At 38.2% G+C, this 16,693-nt stretch overlaps 2 protein-coding genes and 1 long non-coding RNA gene across 14 annotated transcripts in view; 2 read left to right on the forward strand and 1 right to left on the reverse strand.

The window, feature by feature from the left end:
• CFAP43 (cilia and flagella associated protein 43) overlaps nucleotides 1–5,501 on the forward strand; it is an 85,790-nt gene extending 80,289 nt beyond the window's left edge. For all 6 annotated transcript variants that reach the window (XM_037497464.2, XM_054690123.1, XM_054690127.1 and 3 more), the window contains 4 exons: nucleotides 1,058–1,222; nucleotides 3,052–3,132; nucleotides 4,634–4,787; nucleotides 4,977–5,501. In XM_037497464.2, the coding sequence (XP_037353361.1) occupies nucleotides 1,058–1,222; nucleotides 3,052–3,132; nucleotides 4,634–4,787; nucleotides 4,977–5,143 (567 nt within the window). In that variant the 3' untranslated portion in view covers nucleotides 5,144–5,501. The remainder of the gene's footprint in view (nucleotides 1–1,057; nucleotides 1,223–3,051; nucleotides 3,133–4,633; nucleotides 4,788–4,976) is intronic.
• Nucleotides 2,553–16,693, reverse strand: part of SFR1 (SWI5 dependent homologous recombination repair protein 1) — a 33,085-nt gene continuing 18,944 nt past the window's right edge. Inside the window, exons 1-5 of one of the 7 annotated variants that reach the window (XM_037497079.2) lie at nucleotides 9,554–9,584; nucleotides 9,124–9,307; nucleotides 7,671–7,792; nucleotides 6,670–7,080; nucleotides 2,553–5,674 (exon numbers count right to left, since the gene is read on the reverse strand). In XM_037497079.2, coding sequence (XP_037352976.1) covers nucleotides 5,483–5,674; nucleotides 6,670–7,080; nucleotides 7,671–7,792; nucleotides 9,124–9,220 — 822 coding nt within the window. In that variant the 5' untranslated portion in view covers nucleotides 9,221–9,307; nucleotides 9,554–9,584 and the 3' untranslated portion in view covers nucleotides 2,553–5,482. The other 6 variants (XM_037497078.2, XM_037497082.2, XM_037497081.2 and 3 more) reach the window with 6 other exon arrangements.
• Nucleotides 9,000–14,607, forward strand: LOC129144966 (uncharacterized). Its single transcript, XR_008549863.1, has 3 exons — nucleotides 9,000–9,665; nucleotides 10,274–10,344; nucleotides 14,411–14,607. It is a non-coding gene; the product is annotated as an uncharacterized LOC129144966 (long non-coding RNA).

The raw sequence follows: 16,693 nt of genomic DNA on the forward strand, positions 1-16,693 counted from the left end.
GATTCAGGCAAATGGAAACTGATGTTGGAGACTTAGGTGGATTTGACAGGTCTTGAATGCTGAAGTAGGGGACCAGATACAGGCAGACCAGTAGGCAGGGAGGCTGGGAATCAGGCAGCAACTGAGCCTCCCAGCCCCATCTCCACTGTCTCCATGATCTTCAAGGGCTCCTTCTGGTTTCTCTTCTTTCTCTCTTCCTTAGCTCTGCTTTTCAGCCCAGGTATCCACATTTATATATGCCCACACCTGGAGCTCGCTGGCTTCTCCACCAGGTATCTGTAATCATGGGTGTGCATGTCGCATGATCTTACTCCCAAGCACTTTTTGCATTAACATGGTATCACGTGCAGGTAATGCAACCTGGGAGGAAAACAAAGCTGCAAGTGGTGTCCATAAAGGCTAGGAGGCAAAAAAGACCTAAGCTACTCCATGTTCCCTACAAGATAGTTCAGAGAATTCACATATGCTCTATAGTTAATTTCCTCTATTGTTAGCATTTCCATCACTATGGTTACCCTGGGGGTTAAAATTGCCATCTTAGTTATATAACAAATTAATGTTATCTCATGGAACTCTTGTACAGATTTTAGTGACACAGTGGTTTCTCTATTAGAAACCTGAGAGAATAACTTTAAGATATTCCTGAACTTCATATAGACAATTTAAAGTGAAATGCAAGACACTTAGGTACTTATCATGTTTAACCCTTTCAGTTTTTGTTTTTCCACTTACCAACCAACCTCATACTTGATTTCACTTTTACTTGGCTATATCATAGTCCTTTATTTATAGCATCAGGAAGCAGGGCAGAGATTATGGGTACCAATGCATACTGATTGGTAGATGGGTGATAACAAAAGGAGTTACTGCCTAATCACTGGCATAAAAAGTAAAGTGGCTTTGCCATTCAGATCTATCTTACAGTCCCTTCTGTTTAGCAACCATCTGCTTTGTAGTGATCAGATTTTGCCAAGAATAATTTCTGAATAGCTTTGTTTCATATATTTTATATTCTGTATGTAGTATTATATGACTATCAGAATATACTTTTTTAAAGACTCAAGGACAAAAGAAAGTTGCTAGCATGATGGAAAGTAAAGAGGTGCACAAAGGAATATTTCAGATTGAGTGGGAACATAAGAAAATGGAGATGGAAATGGAAGATCTGAATCAGAAGGCTTGGGATATTCAGACACTGTTTTTCTCAAGAGATCGTCAAAAGGTAAGTCCTCCCTGCCCCCTATATAATTTTAACTTAACTCATTAACGTATTTGTTAATTCAACTGTATTTAATAAGAAGCCTTTGTGATACGAAGCATATTTCAAGCCAGTAGTATTCCATAATGTACTAAGAATTCTTTTCTTCCATTATTTTACATTTGCTATCTCCATTCTTTGTCACCCATTCAACAGTATAATTCTGTCTTGCAGTTCACCAAGGACTTCAAATTGTCAAATCCAAAGCTCTCCCAGTCATCAAATCCTTCTACTCTACAGCGTGTGTCCTTCATCATTATCCATTCCTTGACTGTTACCTTCCCTGTTTTCTCCCAACTTGCCAGGCCACTTTGCCTTTTTTGCTGATTTCTGTTTTGCTTGTAACTCTTAAATACAACTATTCTTTAAGATTTTGCCCTCAGCTCTGATGTTTCTTTCCATGCATTCTCCTTTGAATGATCACTTCTAACTTCAATGATCACTTCTACAAGACTAATCCAGGTTATCTGGATTCCAATCTAATTTCAACAGAAACTCACTGGCCTTGATCTCCTTCAAATTCTGTATTTTCCACCTTCTAACAACTTCTCTTAATTTGTTTGTCTTCTTTTCATCCCCTCACTCAAGCCAGAAGTTTTAGTCCTCTTTGATTCTGCTCTTTAGCTTTCACTCCAAGTACTGCCTAGTCAGTTTATTCCCCTCATTCTCTATCCTGGCTGCCTCTACTCTTGTTTGGTCCTTTATTTTCAGTGGTTTATACTATTTTATAATGGCCTCTTAATTGGTATCTTTACCTTGGGTCTTTTTCCTTATCTAATCTACATTATGCACTGCATCAGGTCAACATTTCTATTCAGCACTAAATAACTTTACTACTCTGTTCAACAGTCTATCTGCTACTGCATACCTGGAAAGTGAATTATGAACTCCTTAGTGGGCAGTGTCCTTCAACCTTTTTCTTGAGTTCATTCCCAATGCTCTCTCACATAAAAGTATTCTCAAACCCAATTGATTATTATTTTCTAAAATTCTACCTCTGAGCGTATCTTACTGGTTCTTCTACCTTATTTCCTTATTTTCCCAATTCTGTTTTTCTTTTTTAAAAGATTTATTTATTTATTTATTTATATAAGCACTGGGTACAGTCAGAAGTCGGGAGGGTGAGAGAATTCACCAGAGCCAGAGCGTAGAGCAGAACAGGCAGACTGACGAAGTACACTACCGAGGGGAGCGGCGGGCAGCAGGAGAGGTCTGCGTGCCATGTGGGACCCTCCCCCGGCGGCCAGGGATCGAACCAGCGCCACTGAGGCTGCGGGCAGCTTCGCAACCCAGCGCTCAACCGCTGCGCCACCAGGGAGGCCCCAATTCTGTTTTTCAAAGTTGAATTTAAATGCCACTTCCTCCATAAAGTCTTTTGATTTCTGAATCCTGAGAAACCACATCTCATCTTAAAACATCTTTGAATTTGCACATCACTTTAACTTTGGACAACTAATCATATCTCCATTTTCACTTTCTTGAAGGCTATGCCAAGCAGCCTATCTTTGTATCTTACTATCTTTAATTAGGATTCTGTTAATATAGGACTCTAATGAGACACTTAATGAAAATTTGGCAAGTTGAAGAAATGAATGAGAAAATAAATTCTAGACATTTGTAATTATTAGTGTATCAATAGCTTAATACAAGAAAATATCACGGCACAAAAGTCAAATCAGCCTTAGGTGTTTTTATTGAAAAATGGCAACTTTCAAAGCTAAAATAATCTTGATAAAGTTATTATTGACACCAGATGAAAATATCCTTAACATATTGTGTTTTTTTTCCCTAAGTATCTAAATGAACCAAACTATGAGACTCTGATTGCCATTCAGATTGGAATAATGGAGCAAACTATTGCTGTTTTAGATAAGGTAGGCCTCAAAGATATTGAACACTATAAATTTCAAAAGTTGTGAATCATTTGAACAAAGAAGTAGTGTTTCAAATTGTGAATTCAAATAGAAACTAACAAAATCTTGATCACTTATTGATATGCAGAATGTCTTGGTACAGGAGGAAATCCTCCTACACTCTGGGTTCTTCTCAGGCTGGACGATCAATAGATGGGTGAGCAGAGAAAAAAATCATTTTAATAACAAATGTGTGAAGAATTTACATGGCTGTGAATTAGAAATAATGGAATGGGATATTTTCCTGCACTTAGGGACCTAGCATGTCAAGAAGAGAGGAAAGAGGAATATGACAGACAAGGGGGTAGGGGTTACCTCATCCTACTCTGAGAGTAAAGATGAAATCCTCAGAGGTGACAGGTCCATCAATAAACCTGAACTGAATGAGATCCCACCCACCCCAACTACATTCTTCTAGTCCACAGAAGGGGGAGCTGTGATATCTTCTTCAATTCAGGAAGGGCAAAGGACTCAGGCAAGGGCAGTGTTTCTCCTCAACCTTCAGGACCTTCACTACTCTCAACTCAAAACAAACTATATTACTTAAGTAACAGTAATAGACTTCCCAAGACTCACAAGGCCTGTATCGACCTCTAGTTCTCATGTCAAATCCTACTCTAGGCTTGTTGAGAAAGGCCCACCTGATCCTTTGGGGAAAACTGGCCCTAAAGGACATAAATAGAGGTCCTTGAATAGTGTCTTTGCAACCATAGCAAGTGCGGTAGACTGAAGCACCTTTTTAAATATTAACTCATAAATAATAACAGGTATCTTGGGAGTTATGTGAGCATATGTGAATTTCCTATTTTGCATCAGATTATGAGTAATGTAACAGACGTATTGATAGTCTTTCCTTGGCATTGTAAAGACTATTCAATCTACTTAACAAATGCTCAGTTTTGATTGTAAATATAAAATAAACAAAAGCTATGTATTTTTTAATCTTCTTTCAAATAAATAAGATTTTTTCTAAAATGTGGTATTAACATACAGCGGCCTCCCCCTTACTCACTTTGCATAATTTCAGTTACCTACAGTCAACCATGGTTCAAAAATAATAAGTTCAATAAGATATGCTGAGAGAGGAGAGACCACATTCATTTATCTTTTATGACAGTATATCGTAATTTTTCTATTTTATTGTTTATCTCACCGTACTTAATTTGTAAATTAAACTTTATCATAAGTATTTATGTATAGGGAAAACATAGTATATATAGGGTTCAATACTATCCATGGTTTCAGACATTCATTGGGTGTCTTGGAATATGGATAAGAGGAGACCATTATATCATTATATCTTTCGACAAATAATTTAAGTACCTACTTTATGCAGGCATTGTGGTAGGAAGTAGGGATAGGAAGATAATATATTATAATTAAAAACTTAAGAATAATGTCTCTAGAATAACTAATATTTTTAAAATTATTTTTGTGGGATTTTTTGGGGAAAAAATTACAGACCCACAAAAAGAATGTGGAAAATTGTAAAAAACTACTTAAAAAACTGGAAAAGTTCAGCAATCAAAAAGATGTAGCAAATTATCATCTAAGTTGCAACTTACGAGAAGAGCTGGTGGCTATCTCAGAGAGAAAAGACATCTGTCAAGCCATGGGTAAGCTTTTTTTCTTTAGTCAACTGTAGGTTTCTTTAAAAGTAATCATGATTCCTAAAATCTATACTGTTGTTATAAACCTGCCACCATTTATTTCTTCCATGTTTAATTGATTCTAAGTGATATTTTAGTTTTTCAAAGTTTAGATAATAACCCAACCAATCCTTTTCATCTTCACTTTTGGGATAGGGTCTACACTGACTTGTGAAAAGATTGCCAAAGAACGATATGAAAACATGATGCAACAACAAAAGTTAACACATATTTCAAAAGAACAAGCTGAACAGATTTCAGTACTGCAGGCTGAAGTTGAACGATTGCGGATGAAAACATTTCCTGCTCTTGTTCAAATGTGAAAATGCTGCTGGGGAAATATAGGCCAAATCAACATTTAAAAAATACTTGAACTGATTAAGATTTTTTTCTCTTTCATATCAAGAAATTTTGGTAGAGTCTCATCTTAATTATAGCAAATTATTTTATTTTAGTCTTAACCATTATAAAAATATTAGCTCTGCATGAATAAATGTATAAAATATCATGAATTGTTTTTATTGAAGAATGAACAAGATTATAACTAGAATGTGCTCCAGATCTATTTTATTCTTAGTCTTAATTGGTCTTATTTAGTCTTAAATGTATAAGCCCCCTTAAGCTAACTCGTCATCAGCAAAGACATTCTGGAGAAAAATAAATTAAATACCTATAAATTCCTCTTCATTTCTATTATAGTGTAGCAGCTTATCGTCTAACCCATAAAAATCTATCAATTGAGTAAGACTTAGCTTCTTATTCTCTTCAGAGATAGATGACTGCAACTCATAAAGCAAGAGCTGGCTACAGCATCTCCACTTCTTTATCAAGGACTGTAACTGAGACAGGTCATTCTGAAATAGGGAAAAAAGTAAACATATGTCAGTAACTAGATAATTATCCTATTTTAACATACTTAAAAGTTGTATATTATTAACTCAATGATCAGGTTTAAAGGGTGATGCACTTGTATGTGAATGGGACTTCTAACATAGAAAAGTAGGATGGTTACAATATCAACTCAAGTTGAATTCTGTGGCTATTTCATTTGGTTCCAGCTCTGAGCAATCCTTATCCCCAGGGAAAAATCATCAAATAGGGCAAAAATATCAACATTTAGAGAAGCACATTGATAAAATGAATAAACAAATACGTACATTTTCTATTATAACAGTACTTTTAAAAATGATGCTGATCAAAATATTTTTGAACATTATCATAAACTCAAGTAGTTATGTTTAGAAAAATACTAAAAATTCAAGAGAGCAAATAAGATATATTAGTCCATCATTTAGTCCACATTGCTGGGAAGAAAGAGCAATTGCAAATACATGAATGATCCATGTAAACAAAGGTTATCTTTTTTACAAGTGTCCAAGTTCTATGTAACTGAGCCTCTCTGGGCTGAAATCTAAAATATATTGTTTTCTCAAAAACACCTGTACTGTCTTAATAATTTGGGAGGAACACAGGAGTACCACTAAAAATAATTTTTAATATACTCAGTGGCCAATATCTAGCTGTTTTACAGTTCATTCACTGACAACTGTCACTTCTATTCTCATGGTACTTGTATCTGACAACTGATATTTCAAATGGTGACAGGGCCTAAAAATAAAAGTTTCAACTGCATATTAAATGAGAGCTGGGACATTTACAAAGTTCTATCTGGTATTTTTAGAGGCCTGTTCTACACCATTCAGTCCTAATATTTAAGGTTGCTGGAAATCAGGTTTCTTGATTAATGGCTTATTGCTCATTATGCTAAAATAAACATATTTTCTATATTTGAGGTCACTTTCTCATCTATCTACAAGTGAAAAAATAAATAATGGTTCTAAAGTCTTACCTTTGATCTATACATTTTGACTAATTTTAGTCTCCGAAGAAGGTCTTCTTTCTCCTGAACCTGTTTCATCAATTTTGCCTTTTCTTCATTTAATCCTTGTTTGGAAATACTCTCATTCACCAAATCACTCTGGAGATCACTGCATGACCCAGTATCAAGTGATTTAGATTCATATGCATTGATGTCCTTGAAAGTATTTTTTAAATATGTACTTTCTTGAAGTTCAGTGTCTACATGTTTAAAATTTTCTGGAAATTCCAAGTGGTTTTCTTCTGTTGAAGATGTTGGTTTCTCTGAAAAGGTCTGATCATTCTCTTCATCCTCTACTTTAAGACGTTTAACCACACTATAACAGGAATTAAATGAAGATCTTGTTTTCCTTAGTCGTTCTCTTAGTGTTGCACTCATAGGCTAAAAAAAAAGTACAAAACATTAATAAATGTGTAACCAAGAAAAAAATTATTGAAACTGAACAAATTTATTAGAAATCTACCAGACCGTATTTCTATGATAGACTAGATGGCTTTCTGTCTTCATATCAAAGAAACATCACAAAATGTCTTTATTTCTTGGAAGCTCCATTAGTTTTATTATTGTACTTTAGCAAAATCAGCACCCTTCTGAAATAATGTTGAGATACTTATCCCTGTAACCGCAAACATTTTTTCAGCAACTAGCACATGCTGACACTACTCTAGGTTCTTCAGAATTACAGATTATGGACAAGACCTGCCACCAAAGATCTTAACATTGCACACTTCCTCAATTTGGATGTTTTAATAAGCTGTTCTGAAACTAAATGAAATTTAAGTAATTCAAGATGAAAATTTGGGTGAGGGAAATGACATTATCTTAGGATAATGACCTAAAATTAATATTTAATACTTGCTTATTAATGCTGCACATTGTTAATTAACAATCTTCAATAGTGTTAAAAACCACTACTGCATAATACTTAGAAATATAGAGCAGACCCACTGGAAGAAGTACAATTTTCATACTTGTTTTCTTGAACTACTAGTATGGGGAGACGGTGGACTGGCACTCGTCTGTGGCGTGCGTGGTGAAATCACAGCTGAGTCTGCTGGCCTTTCCATCTCGAAAATGGGCTCTTGGTTTTCCTCTAAAAAACAAAAAATAATCACAGGATGGAAACCAATTAACCCACATCTCTAATCAACTTTATCAGAGTTCTTTAGTGTGCCTGACACAAGCCTGCAACCTTTCACTTAACTGCTACTCATTCTTGCTCTTCCTGCAGTTTTTCAGTTACCTCCCTAAGTAAGACTCTGTTGGTCCCACAAGGTGACTGAATTTGTGAGAAATTAACTAGCCTCTCAGAGAAACAAGATTCTCCGCTTGCTTTTAATCTGTCTAAATATCCTCAGCACCTGCTAGAGGAAAATAACCTTGGAGGCAGAAACTCTTTCTTTTCTCCAGTTTCATAATGCTTCTATTCCATAAGCGTAATCTTGACATAAAAACCAGCATCAGGGCCTCCCCGGTGGCGCAGCGGTTGAGCGCTGGGTTGCGAGGCTGCCTGCGGCCTCTGCAGCGCCTGTTCGATCCCCGGCCACCGAAGAGGGTCCCATAAAAAACAAACAAACAAACAAACAAAAACATAATCAGATCTGTTACACCCCAAGCCCTGAAACTGTGAATAATACCGAACTCTCCTGAAAAATGATTCCTCCTGACGTGAGGGGAAAGGAATACAAAAGCAGAGGACTGTGTGCCTGCCGGGTCGCGTGAACCGCGAAAGGCCCTGCACGGAGAATTCTGACTGAACTTCGCTTCCTTTAACAAAAGCATCATCTTCACGGGGAAAATCCCGAGGGGGTCCCTCTGGGAAGCTTCCCGCTCACCACTGCAGAAAACCCACACGAGACCCCGAGACGCCAAGCCTGAGATGGGCTTGAGAGGTCCCCTGAGCACGGACAGGGAGCGCGGCTCCGCTCCACGAACCCCACGAAGTCAGGCTCGCACACACCCACGGGGCGCCCAATACGCTACCTCCTCCCTCCGCCATCCCCAGAGAGCAGACGGCGCGCGCGGCTGTGGGCGGGGCCGCTCGGAGGGCGGAAGAGACACGTGATTGGCCCGATTCACTGACGCTTGCGGCTAGGCACCGCCCTGCGCCCGAAAGCTGACGTACTGTGCGCGCGGCCGCGAACGTCCACGAAAGGGGACGAGGGAGGCGGGGCCAGGCGGGAGGCCGCAGCGACGCGTGATTGGCCAGGTTGACTGACGCGCGCTTCCAGGCTCCGCCCAACGCCCGAGGGCGCCTGCGCGCGCGGGGCTGGGCAGCGCCTGGGCGGGCGTCGCGACGGGCGGGGCAGTGCTGCGGAGCTGCTGGCCCGTCCTGAGGGGGCACGATTCCCGCGGCTTCCTCTCCCTCCCTTTTTGAGGCTTCCATGTTTTGTATTTGTGAAGTTCGCCTGGAAATATACTTCCCGTTCAGCTCGCTTCCGTTAGTCTCATCCCTTAGGTAACCACCGCCAAGTCTCTCCCTCAAAATTGACGCCACCGAAAGCCACAGCGCTGTGTTCATTTCACCGCTTATAAACGCTCCAAAGCGCTGCTCTGGGTTTAAAGGCCTTTGGAGAATTCAACATGCTGGAGATCTCGCCAAGAGCCCCTGCGAATGTAGTAAAGCACATTTCTAGCCTTTGCTGCTGTGGACTGAGCGTCCCTCACAGGATATCTACTGAATCTACCTCAAAATTTAGATTCCTTAGCTTGGCTTTAAATCTTTTACTCAAATCTGAGAGAAAATGCAGCCCGGTGAAGATTTTTGAGGTGCATACAGGAAACAGAACAGATTGCTCCAGAATTCAAAGAGAAAATTAAGGCCTCTGCTGGATCTGGGGCAGCCCGTCCTTACTCTTGGTCTCCCGTCCTGCGCTGTTCCGTTGCTGTGCAACAACAATGTAACAAAACTGGGTGGAGCGCTGGGTTTAGGGAAACAGTCGAGTCATTTCTGAGTCACCTGGAAGGTGGGGGCTTCAAGGGGTCAGTGTTTCCTAGTGAATGGCCATTTTAAACGTTGTCACTTCTTACCGACATCTGAAAATAGTAACTTAGAAGTAATCTGAAAATAGTCATTTAGAAGTAAACCAGGACCCAGGAGGAATTAGCTAAATCCTAAGGAAGCAGACATAAATACAGAACCTGAAGACAAATTAATGGGGGTAAAAACTTGGGGTCAAGCTGCCTGGATTCAAATCCTAGCCCCATTATTTATGTGCTTTGTAATGTAGTGTTTCTGTGCCTCAGCTTCCTCATCAGTAAAGTAGAGATAATACGTTTCCCTGGGACTAGGGGGCTGAATGAGAATTCATGTCAGGCAGAATAACTGTTAAGTATCTAGGAAGTACTTGATAATTATTTTAGGTCTGCGACTATATTCACCATGTCCTCCTTGATTTAAAAGAATGCTGCACCTAATTCATCCCTTCACTTATTTTCCCACCCCCCCCAAAAAAAAAGCCATAGATTTTTTTAAGAAACTGTGATGTGAGGTCCCTGATAATTTTAGCCAAAAATAGTAGAAAACTTGGAGTCTCTACCTATAATTAATAAATTGTATTCCATATACCTCAAGGAATCTACAAAATAAAGACAGGACTCCTGATTTCTTGATACATACTTGATATTCACCTCACCAAGCCACAGGTCTGTATAGTAATTTCTCCCTTCACTCTTCTGTTGGAATCACTGGAGTCCGTTACACTGAAAATAGCAGAATGATTTGTCCTGACACTAGAAGCACAATGCAGATTCTGCATGTGCTTTTATACCATGGGGCATAAGGTTGGCCTATTTTTATAATTCCCTAAAATCAGCTGCTCAAAAATCCTTTAATCATTACAACCTAAGCTCAGAGCTATGTTTTTGCTGGCTGCATAAAGTAAAACAACATCTTGTCTTACATATGTTATGATTTGCCTATTTTATGAACTATTATATTAAAATGGAATAGTTTTGGCTGGGTTTTCAAAGAACTTCAGAATACTGGAAAAAACCTGTATTTCAGAAATGTGCATTTATTGACCTACATCTTGACTTTCAAGTGTTGTTAGAATTGAATGATCTTCCCATATATAAATTTGTATTTTACTTACTCCAATCATATACCAGAATAAAAACATACCTTCCATTAATGTAAGAGATTTGCACTATAGCTCCTATTGCTTTTATTATATCTTTAGATAAAGCCTAGCAAACCTTTCTCATGTCATCTATGAGATCCACTGAACTACAAGAAGTTTGATGTTTTTGACACAGGACTTTAAATGTTTCATATAAAATTTTTCAGGCAAGGAAAACTACTACCCCAGAGGGCCAGAAGGCAAGGAATCCTTACCCTATCATAGAAAACACTTTGAGCACTAAAATTCAATGAAAACAATAATTAATATTAACCCAAGGCAGGCTTTCTCTGTGTGTTTTTAAATTTCTTCAATGCCCAAGGCTCATGTTGGCCACTTTGTTATTCTTAAGGGAGTGGTAAAATACCTCATCCATTCTTGTCTGTGATTACTGTTGTGGGATGATGACATAGACTTAAAAATCTTTATGAGGTTTTTATTCTTTTTTAGTGGCTGGAAGGGAAAAGTGAATGGTGTCTCTGTATGTACACACACACATACACTCTCTTCCACACTTTTAGGCCACAATTTCAAGTTTTGTTTTAGTTGACTTATTTTTTAAACTCCTGGCTTGAGCATTATTTCTAAAATCGTAAGAGTAAAATCAGGATGACCAGTTTCCATCCATTCATTTTCCTGTATTGACAAAAATTGTTATATCATGTATATATAGCTAACATCCATAGGCATCTTCTAAAAATTTGAAATTCTAAATATACACTTTTAAAACTAGTTTTAAAATCCACTTGAGGGCCTCCCTCGTGGTGCAGGTGGTTGAGTGCCGCACTGTGAAGCTGTCCGCAGCCTCTGCAGCACGGGTTTAATCCTGGCCACCCGGGGAGAGACCCACAGGGTGCAGCAGACCTCTCCTGTCTCGCCCTCTGCTCCCCTCAGCAGTGGTATTTCATCAGTCTGCCTGTTCTGTTCCATGCTCTGTTCTGGTGAATCCTCTCACCTTCCCATGCATCTGCCCAGTACCCCGGTTCTTGTATAAATAAATAAATCTTTAAAGAAAAATAAAATAAAATACATGTGAGTGAAGAATCTTGGGTGAGAAATGCACATGATTAAGTTTATTTATAATGTCTATTAGAAGATGTTAAAGTAAAATCAACACAGATTTATAATCAAGAAAATATACTAAATTAACTGGCTTTTGATGTTTCTAGTAACATTTGTATATAAGTTGAAAAATCACTTTCAAAAATTCTCCTCTAGGTTTTTCTTCCCATAAATTCAAGTCTCATAGGCTACGGTAGAGAAAATGTATTTTAGTGCTCTGTCATCTCATAAATTTCCCTTTGAGAATAATTGAGAAGCTATTTCTATTTCTTTTCTCTATTACCTAAGTATCACTTATGGAATTCTAATATGTGTAATTGTTGAAGGCTTTGTTATCAAAGGGTGGATTTTGTGGGTAAATTGTTTAATATTCTTTAGCTAAGTTAAGCAGGAAAGGATTTTATTATCAATCTCAAGATGAATGATCCTTTGATTTGACTATTAGGCACACCTGAGAGACTGGCTTACTGAACAGAACGGCTACTTAAGAGCGTGGAGATGTGGTGAGGGTCAATGTTATTGCGTGGAAAAAACCTGTCTACCGCCAGACAACTAGAAAATTTATCTGATAACTGATATTGAGGGTAGTAGACTGAGCAAGACCTTAAAGAGCTCCTTTCACCACAAAACTCCCATCCTTTTATTCTCTCAGAGCTGGCATTTTGTCAAATCCTTTAGAGATTAGAGAAGCAAGAGTGTTCATGATTCACTGCTATTACTGGGTGTGTTCACTTGGAGAAGAATAGAGTGATTCAGGTTAGATTAACAACAAGGAAGGAGTGGCTAGGATATGTGTGTGGGTGGGAGGGTCGTGACAGAGGGGTTGACTGTAGAAAGGTAATGGAAATAAAAGTATTACTCAAGGCCACATCTTTCACAGATCCTTTATAAACTCAGATATGTCACCTCTGCATTTATATGGAGAAAAAAAAAAGAGACATTAGATGTCAGCAAATCCTTAAGCAACAAAACATACCTTATAATCATCTCTAAACACCTGAAGTTTGGGAGATAACAACCCCCAACATAATTTACAGTATAGAAATCCGTCTGCAGTGCTGGCAGTTTTCTACTCAGTTTTCTAGTCCTGTCTCTCATTGTTTCAGTTTCAAGAGTATAAAAGGTTTCTCTTCAGTGATATGTTTCAGAATGGGAAGCAAGGTTGTCTAATGGGACTAAAAGGAAGGAGTTAAGAGCTATTCTATCATGTTCTAGGACACTACTGATCTTTTTGGTCTAGTCTTCCACTCCTTCCACTCAAATGTTAGATTTCATCATGCACCTTTATAAGCTATACCAAACCCATTGAATGTGGAGCCCATGGCCAGGAGATCTGAATCTGCAGGGGAGCCACCGGAGAGGTAGAATCCGAAATGGGAGAGATGTTTGAGCAAAGGCATCTCTTCCTTGATCCTAACCTTCCCACTACAAGATTGTGCCTGATGTCCGTGTCTCCCACTCCATGCCCCCCATCTTGTGCCTGGTTTAAAAGCAAAACAAAACAAGTCTACTACAGTTTGGCATTATCTGAAATGCTTTCCTCGCCTAACTCTGGACCATTGCAACAGGGTATTTTGAACCTGCACGGACAAGTTTAAAATGTTTGTAAAGCTGCCAAATCTTTAACATAACAATAATTAGCATAAATCTTGTGCAGGTAAGCTGCCCCAAATGGAATGAGTTTGAATCTTTGGCAACATGTTCCTTTTTCAAAAAAGTAGCTTTGCTTGTACATATTATTCTCCCTCAGAGTTGTTTTCCTCAGGTGTTGAAGATATGTAAAGGTGAATTTGTTTCACTCCAATAATTGTCTTAAGGGATAGAAATTTGTTTTCATGCACTCGTTTTCAGGATGATTCAGTCGACCAGTTTTACCATCCATACAACAAAGTATTCGGCTATGAATACTTTTCATTTCTACAGTTTTAAAGAATCAAATGTACTGCTCCCCTCACTTTAGATAAAATTCTCCCATGATCAAATGGAATTAAGCCCCCAAAACAAACTCGAGGAAGAGAATTGGTTGTACAAAAAGAAATGCATAGATATTAAACAGTGGATGCAGTGAGCCAGTGCCTGAAGTGACTTGATTTTGAGGAGTGGAAATAATACGCTATCACAGGTTTGAAAGACTGTAGGTAAGAATTATGTGGACTAATGAGAGTACTCAGTATATGAAATTAAACATTGCATACTAATTAGCAACTTTCAAGGCAAGACTTACAAACCAATCAGTAACTGCTCAAGCTTACAGAAGCTTTCCAGGCCTACTACATTCATAACTGAAGTTTTCTCCAGGAGTTCGACATTCACTGATGGGAATTATGTAGGAGGGAAGGGGCAGGGGAAGATGGGGACGTGGGGAGGAAGGAGGAAGGAAGGAAATAAGTGGGGAAGGGAGAGGAGAGGAAGGAGACATCTTTCTTGCTGTTAAGCAGTACAAGATAGCCTGTGTTTTAAAACATTTTTAAAATAACAGATTACTGATTACTAGGCTTATTTACTTCATCCTACTTGTTATGTTACAGATTTAACCTGAATCTTGAGAGCTAAATAGTGGATCAAACGCCATGATTCCTGGACACATTTAATTTGGGTAAAATTCTGACAAAATCATGATTTCTTTCATAATCAGAAATGTATATATACTTCATGTTCTCAAGACCTTCTGCTATACTTGAATAAAAAGAATTATGGGAATTCAAGATTTAATGATTAATAAAGATGTAAACATGCATTATATATGTGTGTGCTTTTTTAAGTACTGACGGAACATTAAAACAGCCAGGTTGAAACAGATTATATCTTGTAAATTACATAAGCCATATTTTACAATAGGTGAAATTTTAAGTAAGACCTTAAAGCCACAGAACTTAGCTATTTGAGTTTTCTTTTGCATTCCAAATCTTTTCTTTGCTGATTTTTGTTGCAGTATGAAGTAAATTGGGAATGAAATGGGCTGTGGTCACAAACTGTGAATGTGAGGTTGCTTAAATCTGTACTAAATGAGATAATCATGGGTTGTCAGTTTAAACTTGGGGAAGTAGGGGAGTCATTTAGGATTTTTTGAGTACAAATTTTGGTGAATATAAATGACACACACTGACGTTTGTAACTTTTTTTTCTCTGTGATTCATTTATTCAGATGGAAATACAATAGCAGCCTGGAATAGGATTGAATCAGAGCAACTAAGTTTTTTACTGACCCTACCACTAATGTTGTTAGTGACGTTGCCAGATTCACTTAAATTCTATGATCTATGCATTACATAGAGGAAAAACTCCAGTTCTGAGTTTCTGTAATTCCAGTTTTGGTACACCTGAAATCACCAATTCTGACACTGATACTATAGAAGGTGTTCTAGGTGATGAAGATGGAAAAATATATATATATTTTTAGGAGTTTACAAAGACAAATTAAACACATCAGTATTTATCACAGAGTTCAAGCAGGGCCAGCCCTGAGGAAAACAGTTACATAGGGAACTTTCTCCTTCAGTGACCTGTCTTCCCTCTCACAGTAGCCCTCCCAACATCATTTGAGTCCTAATCTCTCCAGCCTGGAGCTTCAGGCTAACTCCTGTACCCACCACTTGCCATTGCTGGACACAGTCCTTGTTACACTGCTTATTTTTACTGTCTTCTGGAACTCATTAGATATGGGTTTATTTCACGCTTTTCCACAAAGAACATCAGGAAAACCTGAAAACTTGCAGAAGCACATGATATGCTCTTATAGTCATCCCATTGCTAAAACCTCTAAAATCCTGGTTTTCGGGGCACCCCCTTAATACTTGACTAAAATATCCATGGAGCACCCAACTGTTCATTTCCTAACTCCCTATTATATTAAAGGATCTCTGCCTTACAAATACAATTTTTTAAAATTTGGTTGTGACATACTTCTTTTCTTTATGGGATGTATTATGAATGCATGAGCACATTTGTATCTCCTAGAGTCACTGTATATGAGGGTATGCCAGGGTGGGAGTAAGAGTAATTGGGAAATGTAAACCAAACATGTCCTGCTTTAGTCCATGTTCAACAATCGTCATTCTCAAGAAGAGAGCGCCGTGCTATTCACCGCTAATGACTGAACAAAGTCAATCCTTTGGAAAACTTTGGAAAGCACAAATGATTAAAGCTTGACTCACCTTCCTCTCAGAAATCCTCTGAGGCTCAGAGTAACTTGTCTATTGCTGTTCTTGATAAGTAGGTGAGTCTAGCACATTTCTAGGTGCTGACTGGCATGACTGATGGCTAAGGACTGCAGGAAACTGATCTGCTGTGTAGCCTTGGGCAGCTCTCATCTCATATATGGCTCTGTGGTTTTTTTTTTTTTTCCATGTTAATACCAGCAAATCTTCCACATTTATTCAGAACCATGGAAGACAAGCATATGAGAATCTTATTATCCAGATACACACAAAAAAGGCCTTAAAGAACATGGCATACATTTTGCGACCCAAGTCTAGGCTTTGTCAGGTATTGCTGAGGGCATGCATGATCTCTTCTGTTTGAATCAAGTTTTATTTTTGCAAGTTGTGCCTCACATTTGAGGACCTACCATGATCATAAATTTAACTATATTTTATTAGTTGTTTATCTCAAGTGCTGGCTTTATTGCTGTGAAGTGTATCTCAAATGTTAACAAAAATTAAGAGTAGCAAGATCCCGCCCTAAAGTTTCTAGACCCAGACTACAGTTGGAGTTATAAGAAATATTGATGGTTAGCTTTGGTTATAAAAACACAGATAATTCCATACCCTCTTGGGAAATTTTCCTGGAAAACAAATTTTTTATGGCTTCAT

This window comes from Talpa occidentalis, unplaced genomic scaffold (genome assembly GCF_014898055.3).
Source record: "Talpa occidentalis isolate TD23 unplaced genomic scaffold, MPIMG_talOcc4v2.1 talOcc4.8, whole genome shotgun sequence".
NCBI lineage: Eukaryota > Metazoa > Chordata > Mammalia > Eulipotyphla > Talpidae > Talpa > Talpa occidentalis.